The sequence below is a fragment of the Agelaius phoeniceus genome, chromosome 34, assembly GCF_051311805.1.
Source record: "Agelaius phoeniceus isolate bAgePho1 chromosome 34, bAgePho1.hap1, whole genome shotgun sequence".
Lineage (NCBI taxonomy): Eukaryota > Metazoa > Chordata > Aves > Passeriformes > Icteridae > Agelaius > Agelaius phoeniceus.
This window is the reverse complement of record NC_135298.1, coordinates 2,588,658-2,615,988: the sequence shown is the minus strand read 5'-3', so window position 1 is coordinate 2,615,988 and position 27,331 is coordinate 2,588,658. Positions and strand designations below refer to the sequence as shown.

Here is a 27,331-nt window from a genome sequence, read left to right as displayed (position 1 = left end):
GGGGTGGTAAGGCAATGATCCCTGCCACCCTCTCTGGATCCAATTTCTTTTTTCCCCTGGTTAACCAGTGTCCCAAGTACCTGACATCAGGCTCTGTGAACTGCAACTTCAACACCTTCAACCCCTTTTCCCCTAAAAAGTTTAAAAGCTCAATGGTGCTCACCCTTACAACCTTCTCCCTTGGGCCTGCAACCAACAAATCATCTACATATTGTAGCAATTTTGTCCCCTCTGTTGGTACAAAATGACTCAACACCTGCTCAAGTGCATGCCTGAATAAATCCAGGGAATCCACGAAGCCCTGAGGCAACGATGTCCACCTGAACTGCTGCTTTCTGTTCGTCTCCGGGTCTTCCCACTGAAATGCAAAATAATCTCTGCTGCCCTCTGCTAAAGGACAGGTCCAAAAAGCATCCTTCAAGTCAATCATGCTGTACCACGTGTCCTCAGGAGAAATGTTATTCAACAAAGTGTAAGGATTTGAGACCACGGGGAACAAAGTCTTAGTGCTCTGATTCACAGCCCTTAATTTTTGCACCAGCCTAATGCTCCCATCTGTCTTTTTCACAGCCAAAATTGGGGTGTTGTGCTGAGACATGCATGGCTCCAAGGTTTCTTTCTTTATCAATTCGTCAATCACTGGTTTCAATCGCTTTCTCTCCTCCATGGCGGTGGGATATTTTTTGACCCGTATATTGTTTGACCCGTATAGGGTCTTCTGGTCTCCCAATTTCGACACAAATCCGCTCTATGTCCAACCTCCCAGCTTCCCCTTCGACATACCACACCTTCGGGTCTATTTTCTCCTCTTCCTGAACAGTGAGTTTATACATTCTCACCCTGAGCCGGGAATTCTCCACTGTCAAGCCGATTTCTAGGGCTACCATCATGTCCCGCCCCAGTAAATTAAAATCCGTATCCCGTATCATTAATATATGTCCTGTACATCTTTTGTTTTCCGTTTCTATTTTTACATCTTTTATGATCAGAACCTCAAAGGGTTCCCCTTTTGCCCCGATTACCATCAGTGAGTCGTCACTCAGAGAGCACCCTTGTGGCAGCTGCTGCACCGCTGTCCGTTCCGCCCCAGAGTCTACCATAAACCACATCTCCTGCCTGTGGGGTCCTACTTTTAATTTTATCAAGGGCTCCCTCGGTGTTCCGGACCCCAAACTGAGAAGCCCCTGACACCCCTAAACTTCTTGAAACATTGCCTGGTCCTTGGCTTTGCTGGGACAATTCCTTTGGATGTGTCCCTTTTGCTTGCAGTAATAGCACTCGAAATCTCTCCTCTGATCATTTGATCCTTTTCCTTGGGAAGAGTTCTGTTTCTTTGCCAGCGCCTTCTTCACCGTGTCTCTGACCTGCTCCTGTTTTTGTGCTTCCCTTACCACAGCTACCAATACCTGCGCTTGGATCTTCTGTTTCTCTTCGTCTCATCTCATGTAGACTTTCTGGGCTTCCTGAAGCAGCTCCTGCAACCCCTTTTCCTGCCACCCATGTATCTTTTCTAACTTTTTCCAAATGTCTTCCCAGGAGTTTGCTACAAACTGAGTTTTTAGCAAAACCGCCCTGATCGGAGAATCGGGATCCATGCCCAAATACATTCTCAAGCCCTTGTGGAGCCTCTCCAACCATTCCGTGGGAGTTTCATCTTTTCCCTGGCACTCTCTGAGTACCTTCCTCATGTTCTGTCCCTTGGGTACCGCTTCCCTGATACCCTGAATTATCATATTTCTGAAAATTATCATTTTCTGCCTCCCCTCCTCCGTCTGGGCATTCCAGGACAATTTTTGGTTTGGCCATCTCTCATCCCCGCTTTCCCTGTTGGGGTTTCTCTTTTCCCAGTCTTTGATCACGGCTAGTCTGATCATGTCCCTCTCCTCATTGTTGAACAGCAATCTCATGATCCCTTGGAGATTCTCCTCGGTGTAGGTGCTGGTCCCTAGAAATTCATCTAGCCTTTCTGCCACCCACAAAGGATCATCCATTAATTTTCCCATCTCTTTCTTGAACGCTCGCACAACACTGGTGTCTATCGGGGCGTGTACAAAGCCAATAACTCCAGGAGCCGTCGGCACCTGCCGTAAAGGGAAGAAACGGGGCTTCTCTTCCTCATCCTCACGGTCTCCCGTGGTTGCCCTCCTCATTCGCTGCCTCGTTCAATAGGCCATGGGAGATCTGACTTTTGGGATGGTGATCTGTTTTTCTTCAGTTTTGGGAAGGGTCGGCAGCAGCGGTTGCTCACATGGGAGCGGAGTCGCCGCCGCTTGTTCACGTGGAGGGGAAGGCGCCACAGCCTGCTCTGGTGGGAGCCTGGAGGAGTGGGGGGATCGGCCCAGGTTCTGTGCTTGTTCAGGATCCCCAAGTGCAGCAAACGGGAGAGTTCCCGGCTGGGAGAGGCCCCGCTCAGAGGGAGTCGCTGGCCCAGGAGAGCTCCAAGGGCTCCTTTTGGAGCGCTGTTTGCAGGGCCCCAAGAGAGGGGCTTCAGTCCCAGCAATGCTTCATCCTGGCCGCACTGGGCACCAACAGCTTTCTTTGGCAGGGTGAGAACAGGGATCTTGTGCCACTGAGGGAACAAAACCAGTTCCCAGGGCTGCTGCTAAAGGAACCAGGAGCTGGTTGGGCAGCAGCAGTGCCTGGAGCAGACAGTGTTTGTGATGAGCTGCAGAGGAGCTGAGCCCAGGGGCTGTTGGCCAAGGCCGAGGCCCAAGGAGCATTTCTCAGCTGGCAGGGCGGCCTGAGAAGGGCAGGAGGGAATGCACCAGCAAAGGGCCATGGAACCAAGGCACCATTGTGACACTGTGGGGCCCTGTGAGACCAAGGGACCATTGTGACACTGTGGGGCCCTGTGAGACCAAGGGACCATTGTGACACTGTGGGGCCTAGTGAGACCAAGGGACCATTGTGACATTGCTGGGCCTCATGGAACCAAGGGGACCGTACTGACACTGTGTGGCTCCATGAATTGGAGGGATCATTGCGAAACACAGAGGCCTCATCAAACCAAGGGTCCATTGTGACATTGCAAGGCCTCATGGCACCATGGAGACCATTATGACACTTTGGGGTGTCATGGAACCAAGGGGCCATTGTGACACTGCAAGACTCCATGGAACCAAAGGTTCATTGTGACATTGCTGGGCCTCATGGAACCGTGCAAAGACAATTAAGACACTTTACAGCCTTATGGAACCAAGGAGCCATTGTGACACTGAGGGGCACCATGGAATCATGGAGACCATTGTGACACTGAGGGGCACCATGGAATCATGGAGACCATTGTGACACTGGGGGTCCCCAGAGAACCAAGGGCCCATTGTGATTTTGTGGGGCCTCGTGAAACCAAGAGGCCTTTGTGACACTGCAGGGCTGCGTGGAACCAAAGGTCCATTGTGACACTGCAGGGCCTCATGTCATCACTGGTCCATTGTGACACTGGGCAACCAAAGGAGACCATTGTGACACTGCAGGGCTGCATGGAACCAAAGGTCCAGGGTGACACAGAGTGGCCTCCTGTCATCAATGGTCCATTGTGGCACTGTGGAGCCAGAGGAGACCATTGTGACACAGCAAAGCCCCAGCGTCCAAAGGTCCATTGTGACATTGCAGGGCTCATGGAACAGAGGAGTCACACGACATTGTGGGGCCTGGGGAACCACGGAGACCATTGTGACACTGCAAGGCCTCATGGAATCCTTGGGACCATTGTGACACTGCGGGGCCATATGACACCTGGGGGCCACTATGACATTGTGGGACCCCATCGAACCAAGGGGCCACTGTGGCACTGCAGGTCTTGTAATAAAGGGGCCATTGTGACACTGCTGGAACCCATAGAATCAAGTCACCATTATGACACTCTGGAGCCCCATAAAACCAAGGGAACACAGAACAGCTCTGGCTGGTTTGGCCTCCCATGGCCTGCCTGACTGGTCCAAGGGACCTTTGCATGTTGAGGGTCACTTCTCATCTGCTCCTGAAACACTGGGGCTCTGTGCTTTCCTTCCCAATGGAAAGAACTGTCCTTCTGCTTCAGGCAGCCATGGCCAGAATTGGGATTTCACCTCCAAATTTCCTTCAGCCCAGGGATTCTTCCCATAGGAATATCGCCAGGACAAGTCAGTCTAGCAGTGGTTTCACCTCTCATCTGTCCCCAAAACACTGGGGAGGCTCCATGCTTCACTTCCATGGGAAAGAACTGTCCTGCTTCTCCAGGTGCCCTTGGCCGAGATTGGGCTTCCACCTCCAAAATTCCCTAAACCCACAATCTGCTATTATTGACAAGTCTGGCTGGCCTTGGCCTACTGAGGCTCTCACCTGCCTTCCAAAACTTTGGAGCTCTGTGCTTTCCTTCCTATGGAAAAGAACTGTCCTTCTCAGCCAGGTGCCCATGGCCCCAGTTGGGATTTCACCTCCAATACTGCCTGTTGTGACAGACTGGAGGAGATTGTTGGCTACAAACATTTTGTGTGTGGGGGCAGAAGGGGCAGGTCGGGTCTTGCCCTGCCCTGTAAGCCCAGCCCTGCCCTGCCCTGTGACCCCAATGCCCCCAGGGGCCTCCAGTGGGTTTACGGTTTCTACCTGAACCGCGGCACACTGAACCCCCAGCACCGCCGTCCGAGCCTGGGCACTGGGGCCCTCTTGGCTCTACTCAGTGCTGCTGCTGTACTCGGGGCACCCCAAATCCCGGTAGGGACCCGTGTCCCCCCACTCCAGGGATTGTGCGCGACTCACACTGCCCCGATCCTCCCCGCACCCGGAGCTCCGTTCGGGGTTTGCGTGCCAACTCACCAATTCCTCTGCCACCCTCAGCACGCCCTGAGGGCGCCTACCAAGCCTGAAGGGGGAAGGCCGACCCCTTGCGTGCCACTCACATTTCTATTCCTCCCACGCCCGGAGGGGGGCCCACCTTATCCCCCTGGGAGGCGTCTCACTCACTCAGGCTTCTCCTGCTTCCCTCCGTTTCTGGCCCGTCCCCTCGCAGGAGTCCGGAACCGCGGTACTTGGAGGCCCACAGCTGCTTCGGGGCTCCGAGCTGCCGGGCCCCGTCTCACACACACTTCTTTCCCTTGCCTCCTACTCCTGACACCGCCTTCACTTACCCATGCTCCTCCACACTCTTTGCTCCTAGGCTGCTGCCGACCGCTCCAGATAGGGCCAGATATCCCGCAGGCCCTCAGTCCTCTTCGGGTGTGGCCTGTCCTGGACCAGTCCCCCAGACTGTTATGAATGGCACGTGAGCATCTCTTTAGTGATTTCAGCTTTACTGGAAACAGTCTAGGCAGGGAACCCATGGGGTGTGCGCACACCACCGCTCCTCCCCAGACGGCGTGGAGGAGGAGGAGGTCAGCTCCGTCCTCCAGCAGAGCTGGGTCTTCTTTCCTCACAAGAGTCTATGAGTAGACGCCTGTTGGTTTCAGGTTCATAATGAAGTAGTGCGGGCATTTGGGGAGGGGCAGATTGTTCCTAAGAGGCACAGCTTAGCAACAGCTGAGCTCCAATCCAGTTCCAAGAAAGCAGTCTGCACCAATGGACAGCGACAAAGAGTCAAGAGACAGCCTTTGGGAGGAGCTAGGGCTGCCTGTTGCAACAGCAAGGATATAAAAGGGAGAGCAGCCATTGTGTGGATGAGCCAGCCACGTGGTTACCAGCAACAAAGTGGGGGAGGCTCCCAGCACTGTCACTTTTTCCTTATTTAGTCCCTTTGTTGTAAGTTTTCTTAAGTTTTTAATAGACCTTTCAAAAATTTGAGACGTGAACAGTCATTTCTCACAGGGAGAAAAGGTTTTAAAAGAAAGGGGTTTTTTTAAATTATTTTTTTTCTTTTAAACCCAGGCCATGCCGACTTCTCTCACAGTGAACCACAGCCTTTCTCACCACCTGCACAGCCACCCCTCCACTCAACCCACTCCCCCTGGACTCTGCACAACTCCCAACACACCATTTGTCTGGGGGAAAGCACAGAGTGTGTCGAAGCAGCAGAGCCCAGACCTGGCCTGACTTCCCCGGGTCACTGGAAAGGAGGAAATCCAGACCCATGGACACACACACAGACACAGAGCAAAGCTTTCCTCAAAGGGTTTATTGACTATTGATTGATTGATTATTCTTCAGGGGAAATGGCCCAGGGCTCAAAGGGTTCAGGGGGTTCCTGCAGGGATGATCATCTCCTCATGCCACTGGAGAGGAAAAAGGACACTGGTCCTTGCAAGCCTAAAAGACAAAGCCCAGAAGGTGACCTCTGGAGCCCACTGGGCCATGGCTGGGCTTTGTCCCCAGCCCTGTCCCTGCAGGCACGGCTCACCTAGGCATCCAGAGAGGCAGCCAGGCGCTTCTGCCGCAGGAGAGCCCGCAGCTCTTCAGCCACAGGGGGCTGGGGACAAAGGCAGCGTTAGAGACACACTGGGGGCACTGGGCTGCACTGGGAGGCAGGGGAGAGCAGGGGCGCCTTGGGGAAGGGGCTGTGGGAGCAGAGGGGTGCAGGAGCTGCTGTGCTGCTGCCCAGAAGCACTGGGCTCCTGGCCAAGAGGCACAGCTGGGGCAGGGGCTGCGTCCTGGCTCATCCAGGGGCTCCTGGGCTGACAGGGATGGGAATGCAGCAGGGCCCTGGGCAAAGGCTTCCCTGGGGAGCAGCCCTGGGGCAGGGCATTGTCTGGGCTGTCAGGAGGGGTGCACTGGGCTCTGCTGGGACAGACTGGGATGGCCTGGGCTGTGCTGGCCAGGCAAGGGGAGGGTCTGACAGCAGCAGAACTCGTGGTACCCACCAGAGGCGTCTCCAGGACCGCGACATTGTCTAAATCCAACTGCAGAGAGATCAGGAGACCTCGCTGGTCACTGGGATGTCCCCGGTGCCAGCAAGGGATGGGGGGACACCACTGCCCCCCAATGCCCTGAGGGGATGCCCTCCCATGCCAGCAGCCCACTCACCTCCCGCAGATCATCTTGGGTTCCTTCCAGGAGTGCCTGGAAAGGAGAACAAAGGCTGGGTCTGGACTGGACCTTGTGGGGCTGGGGGGGACACGGGTGCAGGGAGCAGGGCGCAGGCAGAGGGATGGGAATTCAGGGCCTCCAAGGAGATCTGTTTGAGGTGGGGGGAGACCCAAAGACACTGATCTGGGGTCACTTGAGGGCCCAGGGGACAGGGCTGGGGGTGTGGAAGGAGCAGGGTGTGAGGTACAGGGGAGGAGAAAGGAACTGAGGTGTAGGGACATGGGTGGGCAAGGGAGGGACTTGGCAGGGACAGAAGAACAAGGACAGGTGGGGACAAAACCAACGGGACTGGAAGATGGTGTGGGAGTGGGGGTGAGTCAGGGAATTGTACAGGGGGACCCCTCTGCAGTGGCCAGGAAGAAAGGCAAAGGATTGAGGGGGGACATGGAAGCAAAGGCCTCAGGAATGGTCAGTGGGAGGGCGTTTGGGGACCCTGAATGGGACACAGAGGAGAGACCAAAAGGATGGGATGGGAGGCCAGAAAGGAGGACAGGATGTGGGGACAGCGTTTGGCTGGTGCCTCACCTTGGCCTGTGCCGGGGGCACAGCAGGATGGAGAAGAGCAGGGCCACGCTGAGCACAGCCACCTTCATCTTCCTCTGGCTCTGGGCAGCGCTGCCTGAGGCTGCAGCAGGTGAGGAGCACCTTTATCCCTGCCGGGACTCCTCCCTGCACCCTCCCTGCCAGCCCCCAGGCCAAAGCCCGGCTTGGCACAGCCCCCAGCCCTGGCCACAAGCCCAGCCCTGGCACAGAGTCCACCCCACCCCACCTGTGGCACGGATCCAGCCCCCTTGCCCGGCATCCCTCCAGCTTCCTGCACGGGGCAGCTGCCCCTGGAAGGGCCCAGGCACCTGGGGGGCCAAGGGGGGCAGGCAGGGAGCCAAAGGCACCTGGGGACCCTGTGGGCACAGCCCCCAGTCCAACACAATCCATCCTCCAACAGCCCCCAGTGCCAGATCCCCCATCTCCTGCTGCCCCTCCCCTCCCAGAGCTTTCCCTGGGGGACACCCCAGAGCTGAGCCCGGCCCCAAACCCAACATGTGGGAGAACAAGGGGAACAAGGGACATGGGATCAGGTGGCTGATTGGCATCTCAGTCACTGCAGACACTGGGGAGCACTGGGCACTGCTGAGCACCTGCAGACAAGGCTGAGGCCTGGGGAATGCCTCAGGAGTGACAATTCCCACATCCACACAACCCGATAGCCCTTTCCCTGCAGATGCCAAACCCCACCAAGCTCCATGCCCACAGCACTGTCCCGAGGGGAATATGCCCTGCCCTGCCCCTCATCCTGTCACACCTGCAGCCACGCAGCCCTCCCAGAGCACCTGGGTCATGGCCCTGGCTCTGGGCCCAGGCCAGCACTGGCCCTGAGCAGGATGTGCCCATCCCAGGCACATGGGGAAGTGGGCACCTGTCCCCAGGCAGCCACTCGGAGCTAATTGGGGTAACAGAGGTGCCCTCTGAGGAGGAGGGGTGTTGGTGCCCTGCCAGCCTCTCTGACAAGCCCTGTTTACCCAGGCCCTGAGGCACCAGGAGCACATTCAGACATCTTGGGCTTCCAGGAAGGAAAATCCACAGTGAAGTGGTTCCTGAGAGCTGTCCATGGCTGTGATTCCTGTTTGACATTCCAGGGCATTAGTGAAGGGTTCTGCACATCTCTTTCCCCAGGGACAATGTGCATCCATCAGAGAAGTGTTATGGCCCAGCTGGGAAAACATTTCAGGCCACTGCCTTGATTGTTTGCTCTGGAACTCACCCAAGGAGGCGCAGGGCCCAAGGGGGAAGATTTCCCTTGGGGGTTTTGATGCTTTGGGCCTTGGAGGAGACACCAGAGTGTCCCTGTGGGAGATTCTTGACCAGATGGACAAGAGCTGTGATGTCATTGGTTTTCTGAGGTCACCCTGGAGAGAAATTGAGGAAGTGTCTGCAAGACCCTAAACAGTGAATGAATGGATGAAGGAGATCCTCACTGTCCTGACCCACTATCCAGCAAAACCACAGCCAAGGGAAGAGGCCTGGTGGAATCAGGGGGGAAGGAGACCTTGTTGAGCCTGGTGCACACTGGGCACTGTGGGGTGATCCCCTGCTGGTGTCCCAGCTGTCAGTGCAATACCACTGCTCTGATAAGACTGGGTCCTTAAGAAACAAAAGAAGTGTTCAAGCTCAGGGGAGGGGGGGATCTGGTCGCACTTCTCTTCTCTGGCAGTTTCTCTCCCAGGGGGGACATTACATGAGAATTGGGATGCGGTAAAGGACAGGGCTGAGGGCAGCTGCTCCCTCTCTCTCGGGGCTTCGCAGGAGGACGCTGGGAGCTGCTGCCTGGGAAAAGGAATTGGTTGCTGCGGGTGGCCAGAGCAGCTTCCCCAGGCAGGCGCTGTCAGGCGCCTGCAGCACCGAAAGCGTCTCCACTTGGGGCTGCCTTGACAACTGCCCCAGCCCAGCAGGCGCCTGAGCCCGGATGGTGCAATCAAAGCCTCACCAGAGGGACGAGAGGACTCCTCGCAGAGCAGATCCAGCCGGGTTTATCAAGGGAAAATCCAAGGGCCCGGGTGAAGTGAGGGGGAAGAGAGAAACAGGAGCAAGCAGGAACACAACCTCTGCTGAAGGGAACCAGAGGCAAAGAGCCAGGAGCAGGGCTGGGGCCAGGGTATATAACTGGAGGAAGGCAGGAGGGCTCAGGGTACAAATTATCCAATGGGGAAGGGAGTCAGGGCTGGAGTTAAGGTGGGGTGACACGGGACACACCAATGGGGGAGCAGAGTGGGAGGGGTCTCTCAGGGAAAGCCAATGGAGGAACGGGGAGTACAGAACTTTCTGGAACTGGGGGACGAGCAGCAGTCGATTGACAACAGCACATTCACATTAACAAGCAAAGAACCATGGGGAATTGCACCAGTCTCTCACCTTAACTTAAACAGTGGTGTCCTCCAATGACATCCCAGGTTTGTCTTCTCCATGGCTGTGCCCCACATCTCCCCCTCTTTATTTATTAAATAAACATTTCTCAGTGTTTTGTCAATTCTTTTCTGAAAACACATCAGTGCTGCTGAAATGATAACAACTATGAGAAGGACACACAATAAACTTTTAAGAATGGGGGCACCCACACAGGAGCACTCCACTGCATGAGCCATTTGTCCATCATGTCCACAACTTTATTTTCAGTAAGAAGAGTCTTCATTTGCTCTTGCATTTGTTTGATGGTGGCCTGGATCGATGTGCTTTTCCATGACAGGTTAAAACAACAAAGTCCTTTGAAATCTTCACAACCATGGCCACGGGAGAGCAGCAGGAAGTCGATGGCCGCTCTGTTCTGAAGGGTGGCATGTCTGGTGGTTTCCTCGTCCGCTAGAAGGTCTGATAAGGCAGCGGATGTAGCCTTGGTCTGCTTACTAAGCCAGCACTCCAGGTGAGAAAGCTCACCGAGGGCCTTCACAGCTGCAACCCATGGTAGAAAGATGGAAACAGCGACCCTCTTCGTCTTCCCCCAATTATAAAGTTGGCCATCACAATTTTGATTGAATTGGGAGTACGATCTTTTCTGGGGCACCAATTGAGTTTCTTGTTTCCAATTTTTATTTTGGGTAGTGTTTGGGGTGAGGGTAGTAAGCTGACCAAGACTGCAGGGGCCCCCTTTGATCTTCGAGGGGATCCCTGCCCACACCCTGTCACCACAGATGAGAAACACTCCCTTGGGAAGCACTCTGGGAAACGGAGAGGACTTAGATAATGTTTTGGCAGTATAATTGCACCAGTCAACATCATTGTATCTCTTATCATTTGGTGATTTATCTTTTCTCACTATCATCTGTGGTTCAGATTTCTCATGCCAATTTTGTTGGGGTGGCTTGTAGAAAAAGTTGACACAAGAAGTCGCTTTGAGGAGCCCGGTAGGCCTAGTTCTTGGAGCTCCTGTGGTGCATGGGGTAAGATCTTCATCCACTCGTCCCAGGTGTCTACCAGGGTGGGCTTCTTACCTGCACAGGCATATTCATTTGGTGACAGGGGGATTCCCACCAGACATGTAGACAGCGGGTCTTTTGCACCTCCCATGGCCATGCAAAAGTTATCCTGCTTGAGAGATTTCCCCAGTGTGACCCATAGGTTTTCTGTTGGTTGTGGCACGACCCATCCAACCGCTGTTTGGAGGCACAGGAGCACAGTGACCGTGGCAGCAGCTGTTAAGGTATTTCGGGGTGTCCTGGGAGTGGCCATCTGGTCCTCCAGTGAGTCAGGTATCGACTGTTCGAGCACTGATAGAAACATGAATGGTCAAGTTAGTTGTCACTGTAATTTTCTTCATTTTGTCCCCATGGTAGGTAGGGCGAGGGATTGGCAATTGGGGCAGGTGGAGACAATTGCCTTGGCTTGGTCTCTGGAAATCTTAAATTGACCTACTAAAGCTGGAGCATTCTGAGGAAAGAATGCATGGCTTAGACGAGCCTGTTGAAAGACATGTGGTGCAGCGGGGGAAATGTGGGTGGCACTTGTTGCCATTGCTAACAAGTCTGCTCTCCGGCTGCCCTCAGTGATGTATCTTGGCAGCTCTGTGTGCGACCGGACGTGCAGGATGTGATAAGGTTGCTCTCTGTGGGAGATGAACCAAATTAATTCAGAGAGCAAGCTGTAGAATTTTTTATTTTGGACTTCCTTGATCAGGGCACGCTCTGCCCGCTCTGCTATCCCGGTGACATATGCAGAATCTGTGACTGAATTGAAGGGTTGTTGGAATGTTCGAAACGCCCTCACAGCTGCAGCAAGTTCTGCAGTCTGAGGGGAACCTTCAACAACATGGATATCAGACTCCCACTTCTGAGTGTCCGGGTCCCTCCAGGTGAACACTGACTGGTGAGATTTGCCTGAACCGTCAGTGAACTTCGTGATAGAGTTTTTGAATGGGGTTTTACTTTTATCTGATTTTGGGGCCAAATGCAGTGAATCTTGAAAAAGTCTGTGTTTAGGATAATGAATTGAAGTTTTTCCGGGATAGCTGTCAAAAGAAATTTGCAGATGATCATTTGTTTGTAATAGAGAATCCAATTGTTCCAAAGTATAAGGGAGGTAAATGCACGCCGGATCGCAAGCTGCGAGGGTCCGGAGGCGATGTCGGCCTTTAATAATAAGTTTGGCTACAGGTTCTGGTGGGGTGGTAACTGTTTGATGTGGTTGGTGCAGCAGAAAAAGCCACTCGATGATGATGAGTGGGGTTTTTGAAGTATCATCCCACTGAAAGAGCAGCACATGGAAGTTTGGGCACTTACCAAAAATACCGAGGCTGAGGGGAAGGGACCGGTCTGTCCGATGTGCCTGGCGGTGTTTGATGGCGCTGGCGACTCTCTCCAAAGCCTCCCAGGCTCCTGGCGTTAGCGAGCATGGGGAAGCCAGGTCGCCGTCTCCTCGTAGAAGGTCGAAGAGCGGTGCCAGTTCTTCTGTGGTGAGGCCCAGGAGAGGTCGGATCCACGTGATGACGCCGCACAGCTGTTGCGTGTCTCTTAATGTCTGGGGGTGCTCGTTGATGGACAGAGTTTGAGGCACGACGGTCCTTCCTGTGATTAAAAACCCGAGGTACTTCCATGGGCTCCATAGCTGGATTTTTTCCTGAGCTATCTGAAACCCCGCGCTTTCGACAGCTGCGACAGTCTTGGAAAGTGCTGCGTCTGAGTAAGACTTGGTGGAAGCACAGATTAGTACATCGTCCATGTAATGTAGGTGTGAGACTCTGTCCGAAGTTTCTCTCATCTGCCTCACGATCGTCATTGGGGACCACTGAAGAAAAGCCCCTTGTCTGAAGTTTCTGGCCCTGGTGGAGAAAGTTACATGCCAAGGGCTCCAAGACCTGAGCACAGCTGCTGGCATTGCTAAGCTATTGTTCACAGGTGTGTTTGCTGTGTGCTACACTGAACCCAATGAAAGGAAGAAGGGGGCCCCTTGCCTTTTTTTAACAATAGCCTTGGAAGTTGTCCCACCTCTCGGCCTGGCTGGACTTCTCCTGAGTTTTGGGTGGTCCCCCACAGAAGACCCCTCACTTGTCTTACAACCGCCGTGACAGACAGACTGAGATGTACAAGGCCTCTCCATCAAAGACCGAGACATGAAATCCCTATGTGAAAAGGCCCCCCCACACTCTTTCCAAGGACTGGCACTGAGACCCCTAACCTGGGGGAGGTGTGTGGGGGAGGCAAGCTAACCAAAGCAAGATGGATGTTGCAGGTGCGAGCAGTGGACCAAGAAGACGATGGCTCTCACCCACTGCAGAGAACATGGACTGTGTGTACCCTTCTCTAAATGCCATTTTTTCCCCAAAAAATACAATAGACTACCTTTGATATGGTTTCAAGTTTTACCCCTTCCCCCATCAACAAAAAGAGTATAATAAGAGTTCGGATGAACTGCAACCCTGAGATCTCCCCAGACGTGACCTGGTGAACTCCATTGGCTGGACATCAAAGGACTTTGCCATTTCTACGTTTGGTAGCTCTATACCTTCCTTTCTCTTCCTCCCCCTTTTTCCCTTTTCCCCAATTCCTCCCCAGTGCATTTTCTTGTGGTTATTCAATAAAGGTACATTTGTTTTGATTATCACTGCAGCCCCCTGTACCGTGTCGGTGTTTTTTGCACTCTGAGATCAACCCACGAACCATCACAAAACCCGTTCGTATGGATGGATGGTGACACTTGCATACATACTATAGAAACCTTCTATCAAACCTTAAAAATTCTCTACAAATTCATTTCCAACATTACTGGGTCTGGCACTGCCCAGATCTGGTGTTTGCTGCCACCTCCAGTGCCCAGATCTGGAAATTCCCTTGTTCCGGCAGAGCCAAGTCCAGCAATTTTCTGGTAAAGAAAGCCAAAATCTGGCAATTTCCCACTGCTGACACTGGCAATGCCAAGATCTGGTGTTTCCTGCCACCTCCCGTACCCCAATCTGGAAATACTCGGTTCCAACACAGCCCATGTGCAGCAGTTTTTTGGAAAAAGAAGACAAAACGCAGCAATTTCCTGGTGCCAAGACTGTCACCACCCAGACCTGGTGTTTGATGGCACCGCCCATGCCCAGATCTGAACATTTCCCTGTGCCACCACAGCCCAAGTCCAGCAATTGGCTGGCAAAGAAAGCCAAAACCAGGCAAATACCTGGTGCCTACACTACTCCGAACTCGTGTGTGCTGACACCGCCAGTGCCCAGATCCGGAATTTTTCAGATGCCTGCACAGCACAATTCCAGCAGTTTGCTGGCACAGAAAGGTCACATTTGGCAATTTCCTGGTGGTGGCAAATACCCCACCAAGATCTGGTGTGCGCTGGCACTGCCAGTGCCCTCATCTGGCAATTTCCTGGTGCCAGCACAGCCCAAATGCAGCAATTTTCTGGCAGAGAAAGCCAAAACCCGGCACCACCCAGATCTGGTGTGTTGGGCTTGGTTTAAAAGAAGAGGGAGACCTCAGCTTAAGGCCGTGGGAAAACCCTCTTTAGTTGGGGTCAGCAGGAGCTCCCGCCCATAATCCTCTTGTTCAGTTATGCAGATTGTTACTAGAAAGTTCTGAGTTCTCTTTGCTACCGTTGGTTACATTTTACTGCAAAAATTGTAATATTCATAATCCTTCCTTCCTCTTGGATCCTTCCCTCAGATCCCACCTTAACCCCTCCCCATATATAAATGGATAAATATCCCTGCAGGATCCTGGGCCCAGGCTTTTTTCTGCTTTGCTCTCTGTACTGTGCACGCTGTCCTGTTTGTTTTTGCCTGCATTAAAGTTCTGTTTCCAGACAAGCAGATGAAAGCAGTCTCTGTCTGTAAAGTGGCCAGAGCTGGTTCTCAGGGAAACCACTGGCCAATGGTCCGGACGAGGACCAGAAGGTTTCACTGGTGTTTGCTGGCACCGCCAGTGCCCAGATCTGGAAATTTCCCTATTCTGACACAGCCCAAGGGCAGCAATTTGCTGGCACAGAAATCCAAAACCCCGCAACTTTCTGCTACTGGGTCTGGCACTGCCCACATCTTGTGTTTGCAGTGCCAGTACCCAGATTTGGAAATTTCCCGGTGCCAGCAGAGCCCAAATCCGGCAGATTTCTGTCGCTGCCAACGACACCACCCAGATCTGGTGTTTGCTGCCAGTGCCAGTGCCCAGATCTGAAAACTTCCTGGTGCCAGCACAGCCCAAGTGCAGTGATTTGCTAACACAGAAAGCCAAAAGTTGGAAATTTCCAGGTTCTGGCTCCAGCACCATCCAGATCTGGTGTTTGCTGGCAGTGCCAGTGCCCAGATTTGGAAATTTCCCGGTGCCTTCACAGCCCAGGTCCAGCAATTTGGTTTTAGCTAGCTTAGGCAGAGAAGTTCCTGGGACTGTGACTTTCCTTTTTCTTGGAACTGTTTAAACCTGCTCTGGACTGAAAACCCAGAAAAACACCTGCAGCTCACACCTGTGGCCCACCGAGGTCTGGGACGCTGCATTCCAGCACCAGAGGGACTTAGAAGAGACCGAGTGAGCCAACTACAACCCACAAAAAGCACCTTCTGAATGTGCCAACTCTTCAGTACTGTCAGAGGTTTCATTTAATATTATTCGTTTTTCATGCTTGGGAATACTTTACTTGTTAAATAAACTAGTTTCTCCACTTTTCTCCAGGGAAGTTTTTTCCAGAACTAGTAGGTGGAGGAGCCTCTTGAACTTGCTTTCTAGACGGACCCCTTTTGGAGGTTTCCTCCCAAAATTTGCCCTAAAGCAGCACAAACAGTCACAATGGAAAATTTCACCAGTGGCATAATTTCCTGGGAGCAAATCTTGTGACAGAAGCTTGACCTTGTTCTCCAGGAGAGATTCTTGGCAAGAGCAGACAGGAGAAGATTCCCGGAAAACTGAAACAGCTTTCCAGAAGGGAAATTAAAATGAAAGAAACAATCCAAGATGTTTTCCTCTATTTATTTCTATGCTCCCCTTTTCCATGTTGCACTACTTCTCCATCCCAGGAATTCCAGATGCATTGCACCTCTAAGATCGGTGGCTTAGTCATTTTTAGACACTCTAAAATACCATGAGCCACACACAGTTTTCCTTCCCCTGTTTTTACTGGAAGGCAACACTGGAGATGTAAGTGCAGTGCTGGGCTCAGGTAGGAATCCTAGCCCAAGGGAAGGTGTCCCGCCAGTGTTTGCCCCTCAGCCAGGCCAATGCAGAGCAGCAAGCGAGGGGATTGCTGTGCCAGTGTGCAGGAGTCAGGGCTCTGCACCTGGGCTCAAGGCTGCAAAGTTCCCGTGTTTGGACAGACTCAGGGGCTGTGCCCGGGGCGCGCGGGGCTCGAACGTGGGGCTCGTGGGGCGAGCGGGGAACGGACACGGGGACGAACGGCCCCGGTGCTTCAGTTGCAGCGGCGGCAGCAGCAGCGGCGGCAACAGCGGCAGAAGCAGCAAAGAAAATAATCGATAAGGATCTTTCTCTTTCTCTCTTTCTTTCGCTGTCTCTCTTTCTTGGTCTTTCTCTCTTTCTGTCTCTGAGTCTCACTTTCCCGCCGTCGGGCACCCTTCTCCCGGGGTCCCTTGCCCGGCGTCTCTCTCCTCTCCCCGCCTCCCTCTCCTCTCCCCGCCTCCCTCTCCTCTCCCCGCCTCCCTCTCCCCCTGCCGGGCCGGGCCATGCCCCCGGCCCGCCCCCGGCCCCGGGCGGGGCTGCCCCGTGCCCGGCCCCGCCCGTCCCGCCGCGGTCTCGCCTCCGCCCGGCTCTGGCCCTACTGGCGGTGGCGCTGCTGGGCGGGCATCAGTGCCGTGTGCGGGGGCGGCATCGCCGCCCTTTGCCTCCGCCTGGCCCGAGCCCGGCCCCGGCCCTGAGGCAGGCTCCAGCTCCGAGCCCGGCCCCGGCCCCAGCTCCTCCCGGGGCCCGCGGAGGACACAGGCGGCGCGGCCGCTGCCGCCGCCTCCGCTGCGGCTTCCCCGGCCCGAGCTCCGCCGCTCGGCAGCGCGGCCGCCGGCCCCGAGCCTCCCGTGCCGCGTTGCGAGGAGCGAAGGCCTGGGCATGGCCGGCCCGGGGCGGCTGAGGGGCGCTCGGGGGCCCTTGCTGGCCCCGGGCCGAGCGCTGACAGCCGCGTCCCGCCCGCAGGGACGGCGCCCGAGGCCCTGCAGGAGCGCTACCGCCTGGGTTCGCTGCTGGGGCGCGGAGGATTCGGCAGCGTCTTCGCGGCCACGCGGCTCTCGGACGGCGCCCCGGTGAGCGGCGGGGCCGGCGGCGGGCGCAGGAGGAGGGGGCGGAGGAGGAGGATGGGGCTGGGCAGGGCGGGCGGGGAGCTGAGCCCGCTGCTGTCCTTGGCTTGCAGGTGGCTATCAAGAGGGTGCCACGGAACCGCGTCCGGCACTGGGGCGAGCTGGTGAGTGAGCGGGGCCAGCGGCAGCAGCCGGGGCTGCCGGGCGGGGATGAGCCGAGGCCCGGCACGGTGGAAGCCGCCAGGACGCCTCGAGGGGGAGCGGGCGTGGGCGCAGCGCAGGGCGCAGAGCATCCCGGGCTGGCTCAGGGCTTGCCCAGGCCTGGCACGGCATCGGCCCCACTGAGGGCATCGTGCTCCTCCCTCAGCCCGACGGCAGCAGGGCCCCGCTGGAGATCGTGCTGCAGACCAAGGTGTCCACTGGCTTCCCCGGCGTGGTGCAGCTCCTGGAGTGGTTTGAGCTGCCCAACCACATCGTGATGGTGATGGAGCGGCCAGAGCGGTGTCAGGACCTGCATCGTGTCATTCGGGCACGGCAGTTCGTGCCCGAGGAGGTGGCGCGGGAGCTGTTCCGCCAGGTGCTGGAGGCCGTGCGGCACTGCACCAGCTGCGGGGTCCTGCACAGGGACATCAAGCCAGAGAACATCGTGCTTGACCTGGCCACCGGGCAGGCCAAACTGATTGACTTTGGCTGTGGCACCTACCTGCAAGAGACAGCCTACACCCACTTTGCAGGTGAGCCCACATAAGGGTGTACTCCTGGTCCCGGGATCTCATGGCCCAACATCTCCCAGCCCAAGGTGGCTGTGGCAGCGGGGATTCTCCCTTTTGCTGCCAGTCAGGGGAATGAGTCTTCAGCTGAGTTGCTTTAGAGCGGGGCTGGGTGGGGAGCCATCTTCCAGCCCTGCTGGCAGCCTTTGCCAGCCACTCTGCCCAGGACTGGGGCTGGGCTGGGGCAGCCAGCCCGACCAAAACCCCCGTGGGTGGGGGTAGCAGAGAGGGGGGGGAACCTGTGCCCCAGCCAGTTTGGTGTGCAGGCGAGAGGAAGGGCTTGCACTGCTCCACTCGCCCTGTTTGCCTTTGCTTCCTAATATTTTTGGGGCAATGCAGACAGGGAGGATAAGGGCATGTTTTCCCCAGCACAGAGAGGGTTTTTCCTTTGCTTGTCATGGTCAGGCTTAGCCAGGGCTTCCTCTGCCCTCTTCTGACACCAGTGGCTTCTTTTCCAAGCCTTAGTTTGTGCACAAGTCCCAGGTGCTGGCGAGAGGGCAGTGGTCACCCTGTGTGCCACTGGGGCAGCCCCTGCAGGCCCAGGGATGCTGGGGCCAGGCTCTGGGAGCAGCAGCATCCCCCTGCTGAACTCCATCTGTATTCCATAGGAACACCATCCTACAGCCCCCCGGAATGGACCCACTTTGGCTGGTACCATGGCGAGGCAGCAACGATCTGGTCCCTGGGCATCCTGCTGCACCAGATGGTCTGCGGGGAGCACCCTTTCAGGAGGGGCCGGAACCTCAGCTGGGGCCAGCTCCCGCTGCCACAAGGGCTCTCTCAAGGTGGATCCTCTTCTCTGGGCACGGGGGGAATCCCAGTGCTGGGAGCCAGCAGCGGGCTCGTGAGCATCCCGCTCTGGCAGCTGCTGAGGAGGTGGCACATGTCCTGCTCTCCTCCAAAACAGGGAATTGATGGGAAAGTTTAGGCCCAGCCCTGAGCGCATCCAGCAAGGCCTGGGCATGGCAATAGTGGGGCAAAGCAGACAGGAGCCTTCTCTGGCTGACCGGCACTTTCTGCTTTCTCTGCCCAGAGTGCAAAGATCTGATCAGGTGGTGTTTATCCGTGAACTCCTTGGAAAGACCCACATTAGAAGACCTGTTCTGTGATCCTTGGGTGCAGGATATTCCTCAGCCGTAGAAGAAGGGAGAGAGCCACAGGCACACTTTGATGCAGGGCCCTGGTAAGTTGCAGCTCCACACATGCCTTGGCAATCAGAAGCAAAGGAACCCAGACCTTTTTGTGCTGCCTGTGTCACTGCACAGGGTCATGGGATGGGCACACGCAGCCCTTGTGCTGCAGCTGAGCTGCTCTGCCCAGCACTGGTGGCCGCCATCCAAGCTGGTTTTGCTTGTGCTGGTTCCCTGACAGCTGGGGCCCTGGGCAGAGCCCTGAGAGCCTGGTCTGCCCCCAGGGAAGGAGAAGGAGCCCCTGGAGAAGCTGTACCGGGTGGGGCTGCTGCTGCTGCTGCTGCTGCTGCTGGAGACAGCCAGGATGGCACCAAGGATGAGAAGCTCTTCCTCAGCCTGGCCACTGGAGGCTGAAGGTGATGGACTTTGATTCTGGCACCTTCTTCAAAGCCAAACTCCACAGGGAATTTGCAGGTGAGTCCCCACCCGGGGAAATGCTGCCAGATTTGGGCATGGCCCAGCCTGGCTGGGAAGCAAAGGTTCCCCCTCTGCTGGGGCAGATGCAGCTCATTCTTCAGTCGCTGCCCAGCTGCTTTTGGCAGGGCTGGGGCATGGGCTGGGCTGGGTACAAATGGGAGTGGGCTCCTGGCCCTGCCAACAGCCCCCAGCAGCCACCGTGGCCTGGGCTGGGGCTGGGGCTGGGGCAGCCAGCCCGACACAAGCAAAGCCCCATGCTGGGAGCAGAGGTGGGACTCCAGAAGCTGTGCAGGGGCTGCTTTGCTCTGCTGGCAAGGAAGGGCTGGGCTGCTGCACTGCCCTTGTTTGCTTTGGGATCACCGTGATTTTGGGGGACAGTGCAGGGTGGAAGGGAGAAAGTGTGGGCTTCCCTCAGCCATGGCTGGGTTTTTCCCTACCATGTAGGAGTTGGGCCTTCCTCAAGGCCCTGCCAGAGATGAGATTTTTTCCTGTTTTTCTTGTTTTCCCTTTTTGTCTCTAATCTCTTTTCAAGAATGTGTTGTTTGTTTTTCCAGAGGAAGCGTTCCAGGTGGTCCAGTGCAGATGGGGAAGTGCTTGGGAGCAGCTGTGGCGTGGATGGGCGGTGGCCTTGGAGAAGGCTGAGGCCGTGGTTTGGGAGCAGCTTTTCTTGCAGCCGTGGCTGGCGTGAGGTGGGTCCGTGTGTGCTTGGCAGGGTGGGATCAGAGCTTTTGGGAGATGGCAGCGAGCACAGGAGCATCCTGCTCTGGGCAGCTGCTGAGGGCTGGATGTGCCGTGGCTGGCTGCAGGCTGGGCACATGTCCTGCCCTCCTGCTCTGCTGCCAAAGGCAGCAGGGATGGGCAGCTCTGGGCACAGCTCTGGGCACAGCCAGCATGGCCTGGGCCCCGCAGGCCTTGGCACAAGGGCACAGGAGCCCTCAGCTGACGGGCACTTTCTGCTTTCTCTCCTTGCAGCCGGGCTCTGAGGCTGCTGAGGCTGCTCTGGGCTCTGCCAGGGCTCTGCTGGGCTCAGCCCTGGGCCCAGCTGGGCTGGCTCTGCCCTCCCATTGCTCTGACAGCTTTGCATCAGACGAGCCCCTTGCGAGCACAGCGCCTGAGCTTTCTGCTTTGGCAGCTGAGTGAGACTCTGCTGCAGGCCCAGAGATTGCAGCTGGGGACACACATCCAATTGGCAAGAACCCAAACCCTCCACAGTCCCAGCTGAACGCCTGGATCTGCACAGGGTGTTTGTCTGTCCCATTCTTCCTTCTTGATTGCCTGGAATTGTGCAATTGCACTTTCTTCCTCCTCTAGAAGTGCCTGAGTGGGCCAAAGCTGGCGAGTGGGCCGTGTTCCTGAGGCAGTGCAGTCTGGAGCTGATGGATGGAGAATTGCCCTTCTGCACTGCCAAACCAGAGCAAAAAGCCCTAAGTGGCACTTTGTGTCTCTAAGAAATCCCTGACAGTTTCAAAGGGAATGTGCAGCTCCTTGCCAGGCTGAGAAGGAAGGGCATCTTCTAAAGGATTTGGGCTTTGACAGAGTTTCCATTCCCAGTCCTGCTTGGAGCTGGAAGGGCACAAAGCAATTTCCTCTTGCTTTGAGCACAATTTCAAATGGCAATGTTGGAAACAAAGCCCAGAATCTTTTCAAAGGCTGCTGAGGCCAGTAAGATCCACGCCATCAGCACATTTACAATGTAAATAACTGAGTTCCCCTTTAAAAAAGATCATTTACCTCTTAATGCAAAGTTTCAGAACTTTTTCACTAACACTTGGGTTTTGTTTTCATCTTTCTCATTTTATATAGCTTTTTTCTTTTTCCTTTTTTTCCTTTAAATAGAAAACATGTCCTACAGAAGGAATGTCCTTTGTTCCTGGTTCCTGTGTGGAGCAGCTCCCTTGCTGCTGGCTGAGCTGCTCAGGCAGAGCCCGGCAGCTCCTGGCCCTGCAGGGCTGAGGCTTTTCCCCGTTGCTGGGCACAGACTGATGGAGCAGCACTGCTGAACACGGGCACACACAGAGGGCCCAGCAGCAGCTGCCTTTGGCCACCTGAGGCTCCAAGGCCCAACCTCTGAGCAGCCAGGGCTGGAAGAGACTGGCAGCATCTGATCCCTGACTCTGGGCCAGGGCTGCACAAATGACCCCACAGCAGCAGCAGCAGCAGCAGCAGCAGCAGCAGCAGATGGAGCTGACTTTCAGCACAGCCCCTGGCCCTGTTCCCTCCCGTGTGCAGCGGTGTCAGAGCAGCCTGAGGCACCTGGGAGCCCCCAGTGCCAGCAGGGACTTGAGATGGCAGCCATGGGCTCCTGGAGGCTGTGCAAGGAACGGAGCTGGGCACTCCCTGTCCATGGGGAGCTTGCAGATGGAAAAGGCTGCTGTGCCCAGGCAGCTCCAAGGGCACAGAAAGGAGGCTCTGGAGCACTGGAGCTGTGCCAGTGCCACAGTCCTGGGCAGCAGCCAGCCAGCCCTGGGGGAACAGAGGGCACAGCAAGAGGGACAGAAGCAGGCAAGGGCAGAGACTGGGAAGAGCCAGGCCCGCGAGCAGGAACAGCTGCTCCATTGCACTCTTGGAGAAAGCTCTTGGCTGCTTCAAAGCGCTGAAAGGCGTGAAGGGCAGAGAGGAGGCCACAGCAAACAATGCCCCTGTTTGCACAGCCTCCCCTCTGCGTGTCCCAGAAGGAATTGGATGGACTGGATTCATCTCTCCGAGTGGTCTCGTTCAGCATGAGCAGCTCAGCACCAGGAGCTGAAGGAGCTGAAGCCTCAGGCCACAGGAGCTGGGCAAGAGGGAACTTCTGGAGCAAAGTAATGCTGCTGAAATAGCCCCAGCTGAATGCAGCGGATCTCATCATGGAAACACAGAATCCTTTCTGTTGGAAAAGCCCTCTGAGCTCACCCAGTGCAGCCGCTCAGCCAGCAGTGCCAAGCCCAGCACTAAAGCACGTCCCTGAAGTGCCAAGGCCTGGACAGCAGCCCTGAGTGAGGCCTGGACAGCAGGCCCTGAGCCCAAGGTGGCCTCTGGAGGAACCTTCCAAGCAAAGGTTATCTTTGTATGTGCTCCCTGCTGAGATATGCATGGTCATTAGCACTGTGATAGATGTAGCCACTCCTTAGTGAAACATGGATGGACCTTTGTGTATTTAGGAGCCAGACAAGGCCATGAAATCTGACATCTGGCCTTGTGTGGAGCTGAAGGGTCAAAGTCAGCTGCCTTGGCTCCTCCTTGAGGCCTGGCCAGGCTTTGGGAGGGAGCCAAGGGGAGGATGAAAGCAGATGTTGGCACACTAGCAGTGCTGTCAGTTTGTTCATTCAGCACTGTCAGAGCTGGGCCCTCTCCCAGCGGGCCTGGAGCCTCAGCTGGGGCTGGAGGCACCTGCAGGAATTGCCAGTGCCCAGGAGTGGCTCTGCAGCCCTTGGCTGTGACAGCTTCCCCAGCTGCTGTGTGCATCTGGGGGATGGCAAAGGCTGAGGGTAAATACTGCTGCATCTTTCCTAATCAGTGCAGGCAATCTTTGGTGGGGATGATTGGGTGCATTGCTGAGCTGCTCCTTTTGTGATTCTTTGCTGCTCTGAACTGCAGGAAATGACGCTGATTCCTTCAGTTGGAGTCTGTGTCTTTGGTGCTGACTTTGGCCACTGGTCAAACCAAACTGGCCCAGTCTGGCCAGATCCCAACCAAATGTCACTTGTTCAATGTCAATGTGAGGCATCAGTGCCATCAGAAATTCCCAGATGGGAAGCCCTTCCCTGGAGTTCCCTGGCTCTGGAGTGGGCTGAGGTGGGAGCCCCATGGGAGCAGTGGGGCAGTCGGGTAAAAGAAGCTGCAGCCCTGGATGTCTTCAAATGCATCCAAAAACTGCACATGGAAAAGGAAAAGGACTTGTGGGTTTGGGCAGACAAAGATGAATTTGTTAAGAGTCCATTGGAAACAGCACCTTCAGAAGGAACAATTATTGTTGGAATGCTCCCACATGGAGCAAGAGCAGAAGGTTTTAATCTTGAGCTCAGCTGCATTTGTACCAGTGAAATATCAATATGATAAATAACTATATGTATTTATTGTATAATAAGACCTTAATATGTATATATATATTTGTATATATATATATACATATATATTATATATATATGTCTGTATCTATCTGTCTATATGTATATCAATATGTATATCTACATATGAAATAATAATAATGTGAAATAGTGCTGACAATACTAATTTGGTAGCTTTGGCTGCTCAGGGATGTAACTCTAAATACCCTACAGAACAGGATTGGCCAGGACCCTACTGTCAGTGGTCAACTATGTGAGATTGTAGACAATGAAAAAAGGAGGAAGGGAGGAAATTGGCTATTTTCCCAGGGTTTGGTGATACTGTAATGCAGAGGGCTTTGTCTGTTGCTGTGAAAAATACAGGGATGAAGCCTGCAGGGTTTTTCATGTCCCAGACTATGCACAAGCTGCAGGATTGGTTGAACGGGTGAAGGGGTTGTTAAAAGAGCAGTTGAAAAAATGAGGAGATGGGAACCTTTGCCCATGGAGAACCCATCTCCCAGATGTGCTCCATGCCCTGAACAATGGCCCACGGGGGAAATGGAAACCCCCTGGCTGTGCACGGCTGCCCCCAATTTGCAAATCCAACCATGGGCAGTGAGACTTGGACTGCCTGGGAAATTGTTCTGGCTGTGATGGCCCCTGGCAGGGCCAGCCCAGAGGCTGCAGGGCTGGGCCTTCATGCATTGGAATTAATGAGGATGAATTCAAAGCAAATGAGAGCCATCAGTACTGAAACAGGAATTCAGATTCCTCCAGGACACTTTGCTTTGGTAACTGCTCCCTTGGAGCTTGGCCTTGCAAAGTGTTCATGTCATGGCAGGAGGAATTGATGCAGAATATCCAGGAGAAATTACAGTAATTCTGTGAAACAATAGTGACCAGGATTGGATTATTCAACCCCATGACAGGGTAGCACAATTATTGATATTGCAATTTTGAGAACGATTGTGAAAAAAGGAGCTCCAGCTCCAGTCACCACCGTTTGTGGAGATAAAGAGTTTGGATGCAGCAGTCCTAATAATGGAGCCAGAGTGTGGGTCCGGAGGCCAAATGGCCCTCCCGAGGCAGCTGAAGGAGCAGCTCCTGGAAAAGCCAACTCTGAGTCCTGAAAGCTGGGCAGGAACAATGGGAATGTGTCCCTGCAGCCAAGGATTGTGTGTGAGAACAAGTAGATCTGACAGGATATTGTTTTACACATGCTGCCAGACCAAATCTCCCTGTTTGCCCCAAGGGCCCCTTTGGCAAATGCTCTGATCCACGGGGCTCCATGGGAAGGCTGCTGTGACACTGAGGGACTTGCACAGGAATTGCATCCAGGAGCCTGGGAGCCCCTCAGGGACTGGGACCGGGCCCCTTCCAGCCCTAGGGGAAAGGGCCCCCCAAGCCTTGTTAGCCCCAGACAACATGGTAAAGCTGAACAGCAAAGGGCCTGGGGGCATTATTCTGGAATTAAAAAGGCGCCAGCTCCATGGACAACAGAATTCTTGTTCCTAACTCCAATGAGATTGAGAAAAAAGAATGAAGAATGGTGTCACTAAAGTACTGCTGATGTCTGTAAGGTGTACCTTGATAGTCAGCCAGAATCTTTGTCTGCCACAAACACCTCTAGTGTTTGACCAAGGGGTTAGTCATCAAAATGTAATGATGAGTTCTGATGGATTGCTGAGCTTATCCTTTTGTAATTCTTTGCTAATGATGATGTGCTTTGCTGAGCTTATCCTTTTGTAATTCTTTGCAGCTGTGCATGATATAAATGCCACAATTCCTTCAGTTGGTCTCTGTGTCTTTGGTAGTGACCCTGCCCACTGGTGAAACAGGACCCCCTCTTGCCTAAGTGTTAGCTGGGAAGGCAAAAAGCCTCCCTCTAAAATTCCCCCCTTGCTCCTTGTTCCCCCCCTTCATAGCCTGAGCATGATGTGCTCTGGTCTGGGCTGTGCCCGGGGTCAGTTGGGGTCACCTGTCCTGGCTGTGTCCCCTGCCAAGCTCCCCCGCAGCCCCAGCCCCTCCCCAGCGTGGCTGGACGAGGGGCAGGACAGGCCTTGGCTGTGCTGCAGCTCAGCAAGAACAAAACCATCTCTGCGTGCTCAGCGCTGTGCTCAGCACCCGGCCCAGCAGTGTCTCAGTGCCAGGGGCTGTGCCCTCAGTGCCTGCCAGGGCTCTCCATGGCAACTGCCAGGCCAGGTGCCCCAGGTGTCCCCCCCAGTGCCGGTTGCCATGGAAACAGTGCCCAGCCCTGCCCCTTTCTGTCTGGCTGACCTGGCCTTTGGCCCTGGCAGTGCCCTTGGCTGCTGGTTCCTGGTGCCTGAGCGGCCAGCGCGGCACAGGGCAGGTGGCCATGGCACAGCCCCAGCAAGGGATCCCCTCTGGCTCTGGGCACTGACACCAGCCCTGAGCAAGGGGCCTAGGGCAGCTTTCCATGCCCACCAACCATCACAAGGCTTTTGCCCAGAAAAAGGTACTTGGACATCCATAACTCTTTGTTCTTATTGTCTCGGATTCTCCTAAATCCTAATTGTCCAAATTTTTATTACTTTAATTATATTACTGTTTTTATAACAATTTAATTACTATTGAAATTTTAAAAGTTTAAAAACAAGTGATTGGTGTTTTTCACACAGTGCCCAACACACAACATCCCATGTACTGATGTTTCTGGGGGTGCCATTTACAACACCGCGGGGTCACAGGATGTGAAAAACGCCAATCACTTGTTTTTTAAATTTTTAAAAGTTTAATAGTAATAAAATGGTTAGAAAATAGCAATATAATTTGAGTAATAATAACTTGGATAATTTGGGTTAGGACAATATGAGGCAATACCAAGAAAAAGTTATGGACATCTGGGTACCTTTTTCTGGGCAAAAGAAGCCTGAAAAAAGACACACTTTAAGAGAGGATTCACCCTTAAAAACAATAACCTCTTGCATATTCATACACTTCATACATGATGCATAAATTCCATTCAAACCAAGGAGTCTGTTCAGTGTCAACTTCTTCCTCTGAATCCTGACGGCGTCTTCAGGGCTGAGCAGGCAGGAAGAAGTTTGTTTCCTCTGATAGGAAAGCAATAAATTCTCTTTCTCTGAAAGATTTAGGTGTCCTGTGGCTGCTATCTCGCTGCAAGTCCTTTCTTTAAAAAAAAAGTATCTCACATAGCATAGTTTTCATTTTAACATTATGTTATACCCTAAAACTAGATTTAACACACTACTTAAGAAAATTAATACAGCATAACTTTCTGACATAACACATATAATAATCATTTGAATATTTGCGAAAAGCCAATCATAAAATACGCATTTTTCACACAGGAGGACTGGGCTCCACCAGTTATTCCCTGTACAGGCGGGACCCCCCCTTCCCCTCAGACCTCTCCCGCCTTCCCCGCGACGGCCAAAGTCCCGCTGTGCTGCCCCCGGCCGGCGACCACGGCGACATCGCCAACCCGCCCGGGCCCCCGGGCTGCCCCGAGACCTCTCTGGCGTCCACGGGCGACGAGCAAGCCCCGCCGATGGCCCCGATGGTGCCGATGGCCCCGCCGGTGGCCCCGATGGTGCCGATGGCCCCGCCGATGGCCCCGCCGATGGCCCCGCCGATGGCCCCGCCGATGGCCCCGCCGATGGCCCCGCGGCCGCCGCTCTGTCCGGCCGGGCCGTGCCCGGGCCGTGCCCCGCGAGCTCCGCTAGGCGGCGCCCCCGCCCCCGCGCTGAGGGG

General features: G+C 54.7%; 1 protein-coding gene across 1 annotated transcript; it reads left to right on the top strand.

Moving 5' to 3' along the window:
- The first annotated feature begins 12,099 nt into the window (after positions 1–12,099).
- On the top strand, positions 12,100–27,327 carry LOC143696418 (serine/threonine-protein kinase pim-1-like). The gene is made up of 7 exons (XM_077192548.1): positions 12,100–12,145; positions 17,091–17,197; positions 17,305–17,355; positions 17,559–17,925; positions 18,570–18,746; positions 26,929–27,170; positions 27,304–27,327. Exons 1-7 carry the CDS (start codon positions 12,100–12,102, stop codon positions 27,325–27,327), a joined length of 1,014 nt encoding a protein of 337 aa, XP_077048663.1.
- Positions 27,328–27,331: the final 4 nt, after the last annotated feature.

What these genes read in the sequence shown, in the direction of transcription:
- LOC143696418 (XM_077192548.1), top strand. Translation starts at nt 12,100, where the DNA reads ATGTCGGCCTTTAATAATAAGTTTGGCTACAGGTTCTGGTGGGGTG. An exon ending in AGCCTACACCCACTTTGCAG is followed by an intron (nt 17,926 to 18,569) that starts GTGAGCCCACAT and finishes TGTATTCCATAG; the next exon opens with GAACACCATCCTACAGCCCC. An exon ending in GCCACAAGGGCTCTCTCAAG is followed by an intron (nt 18,747 to 26,928) that starts GTGGATCCTCTT and finishes TTTTTCACACAG; the next exon opens with GAGGACTGGGCTCCACCAGT.